General features: G+C 41.9%; 2 protein-coding genes across 2 annotated transcripts in view; one reads left to right on the forward strand and one right to left on the reverse strand.

Annotated features, from left to right (window-relative positions):
* Window positions 1-577, forward strand: part of COL24A1 (collagen type XXIV alpha 1 chain) — a gene marked incomplete at its 5' end in the record, with an annotated part of 140,490 nt that extends 139,913 nt beyond the window's left edge. The window contains one exon of the mRNA XM_009635107.2: window positions 494-577. Coding sequence (XP_009633402.2) covers window positions 494-577 — 84 coding nt within the window. The remainder of the gene's footprint in view (window positions 1-493) is intronic.
* Window positions 578-1,511: 934 nt separating this feature from the next.
* LOC118451906 overlaps window positions 1,512-2,857 on the reverse strand; it is a 2,866-nt gene continuing 1,520 nt past the window's right edge. The window contains exon 3 of the mRNA XM_035890659.1: window positions 1,512-1,537. Coding sequence (XP_035746552.1) covers window positions 1,512-1,537 — 26 coding nt within the window. The remainder of the gene's footprint in view (window positions 1,538-2,857) is intronic.

The raw sequence follows: 2,857 nt of genomic DNA on the forward strand, positions 1-2,857 counted from the left end.
CTTTAAGGTTTCTCTCCTGGGTTTGTTTTTTGCATCAACATGGAATTGCTGCATAGATTGAATGAAAAGTAATGACCCATTGCAGGCAAAATTACTAGGGAACTGAAGAATCATTTTAAACAGTGTTGGTTAAAGAACCGCAAGAAGAAAAAGACTTCCTCCTAAGGAGAAATGGTATTGAGAAAGAAAAGAAAGAAAGAAAAGACTACAACAGTTTTCATAAAGGATTCAAAAAAATCAAAACTGGTTGGTGCTTTCTTGCATAATTTCCTGGAACAGAGTATCTGAACACAGAACTTTTCAGGACCTCTGGGTGTTCTTAGCAATCTCTTTAACAGGACTGCAAAAAAACCATCTGGAGGAAAGCTGGAGACATAAAATACTAAGGAGCAATACTGGCTAATGCTCCTACATGTGCAATAGCTTATATATGAAAAGTGAATTATGCCACAGTACAATACGTCTTCTTTTCTTAAACATTGTTTTATTATAGTCCTTCGTGGACACATACATCTTAACAGATGGCACGCTACCTCTTCTGTGTTTCCTGTCCGTGTGGCCGTGGTGCTCTTCATAACACAAGGTGCTCGTGGCTTTACCAGAGATTATTTGAGTCCCTTTTTATCTCTCAGACTGTATGTGCTGGTTACATCAGGATACGTTTCTGTTGTAAAGGTACTTATTTTAAATCGTTGGTCACATACTTCACTACAAAGAAAACGTTATTTATGTGGATTTCCTTTTTAAAATATTTTTGTGTACTGTTGTGGAAATGGTATATGAGACAGCACATTGTATATGATGCATATAGTCAGAACAGTTAGCTTTACAGCCATTGTAAAAAATGTCGTAGGAGAGCTACCTACAGTAGTTTTGAGCTTTAGATTATGTATTTCAGTTAACATTTTGAACACCAAAGGCATCTTAAGATGATATATTGTGTATATATATTTTGTAACTTGTGAAAAAAATCTACTGCAGCATGTCTTCTGGATGGCTGCTGTTAAATTATAATCAGCATTTCACCAAAATTCCATTTTTTTTGCATTATTAGGTCATTTCAGTTTTTTTCAAATTAAGCCTAAAATGTTCAGCCATCTTTTTTTTAATTAAAAAAAAGAATGATTTTGCCATTAGGAAAAGCACTCTTTATAACGATATATCTATTATCAGTGCAAAGTCTGCTCAGTACACGGCAAGATGATACCAGACTGTACCGGGGAGAAGGGGAGCGTTCGAACGACTCGTTTAACTGTCTTGAACCACAGGCAACCATACTTACCAAAGTATAATAAAATAAGCTTCCAAGCTATCTGTTTGTCTTTTACTTTTCTGTTTCGTATTGCATAATTCATTCTTAGCAATGATGAAAATCCTCTAGAAGGGCACTCGTTCGGTGGCAGTGCTTCCTTTACCAAGGGGAAACGCACACGCTTCCCGCCATGGAATACCGCGAGAGTGACGGTGCTTGCTTTCACAAGGAAACGGACGTGCACATCCCGTTTTACGCTTCACATCGAAGCATCGGGTTTGTTCCCTGTGAGAAAACCCGACAGAAGTAAAAGACAAAGCAAGATGACGGAGCGATGATAAAGGTTAGAGAAAATGTCTCACGTCTTGCATTTTCGAGACCGTTACGGTCTGACAGCATCACTTGTCACTTGCTCTTCGTTTGGCTGCGGAGCTGATGTTCTGACACATGGATTACTTTTTTGTAAGAAAGTCATTGTCTAGAAAATGTTCTGCTTCATGTATATTTATATTCGTCTCGCAGCCCTTTTTGGGAAATTCTTTATAGCCTTTATTTATGGTTTATATTAGCATGTCTCAAATGATATGTTTTAAAAACAAATAGCTTGAAGTACTATAAGGCTGCTCAAGGGCAATACCTGCGTTTCTGTAATTGAGGCGAAAGCGCACACCCCATGCAGGCGGCAGAGTGGACTTGCTGTCGTGGTTTAACCCGGCTGGCAACTCAGCACCACGCAGCCGCTCGCTCACTCCCCCCTCCCTCCGGGGGATGGGGGGGAGAATCAGAAAGAAAGGAAAAAAAAAGGTAAGACCTCTGGGTTGAGACAAAGACGGTTTAATAAAACAATAGAGGGAAAAAAGTAATAATAATAATAGAATATACAGAATATAGAAAACAAGTGATGCACAAGGCAATTGGTCACCTCCCGCTGACCAATGCACAGCCTGTTCACAAGCAGCAATGGCTCTCCCTGTACAGCTTCCCCCGAGCATGACATATGGTATAGAACACCCCTTTGGTCAGTTTGGGTCAGCTGTCCTGGCTGTGCCCCCTCCCAGCTTCTTGCGCACCTGGCAGAGCATGGGGAGCTGAAAAAGTCTTTGACTAGTCTAAACACTGCTTAGCAACAACTAAACCATCCATGTGTGCAGCAGAATGCTGACCGGCAGTAACGCACCACACCGCTCGAGTTGGCAGTTGCCGAAACGTTTGGCTGAAAGCACCTTGTTTGACTGTATGTGTGCGTGTTTTGGAAAGCCTCTTGTGTCCAGACATCTTTGCGGGAGGCGTTGGCAGGAGATCTCCTGCAATTTTGTCCCACAATATTAACAAGTACTCGTACTCTGCAGCTGATTTTTTTTTTGATGGTTTCTGAGGTGGTGGCTGCCTACTTTGTTACCCTGAATTTTAGAGCAAGCCCTGAGCTGGATTACAAGAGTCTTTGTCAGAATCCTTTTATCCCTTTTCATTTTTCACGGTTAAAAATCCATAAAAAGGCACCTGGGAAGCGGGGCTTTGAACCAGCCTAAAGCCGGAGGGATGAGGCCTGAAGGCTACGGGATGCTCCCGGCGCGGCAGGGGGCGGGGCCCTTCTCCCCTGCTCCG

Source organism: Egretta garzetta, unplaced genomic scaffold (genome assembly GCF_000687185.1).
Source record: "Egretta garzetta isolate BGI_Z169 unplaced genomic scaffold, ASM68718v1 scaffold43, whole genome shotgun sequence".
Classification (NCBI taxonomy): Eukaryota; Metazoa; Chordata; class Aves; order Pelecaniformes; family Ardeidae; genus Egretta; species Egretta garzetta.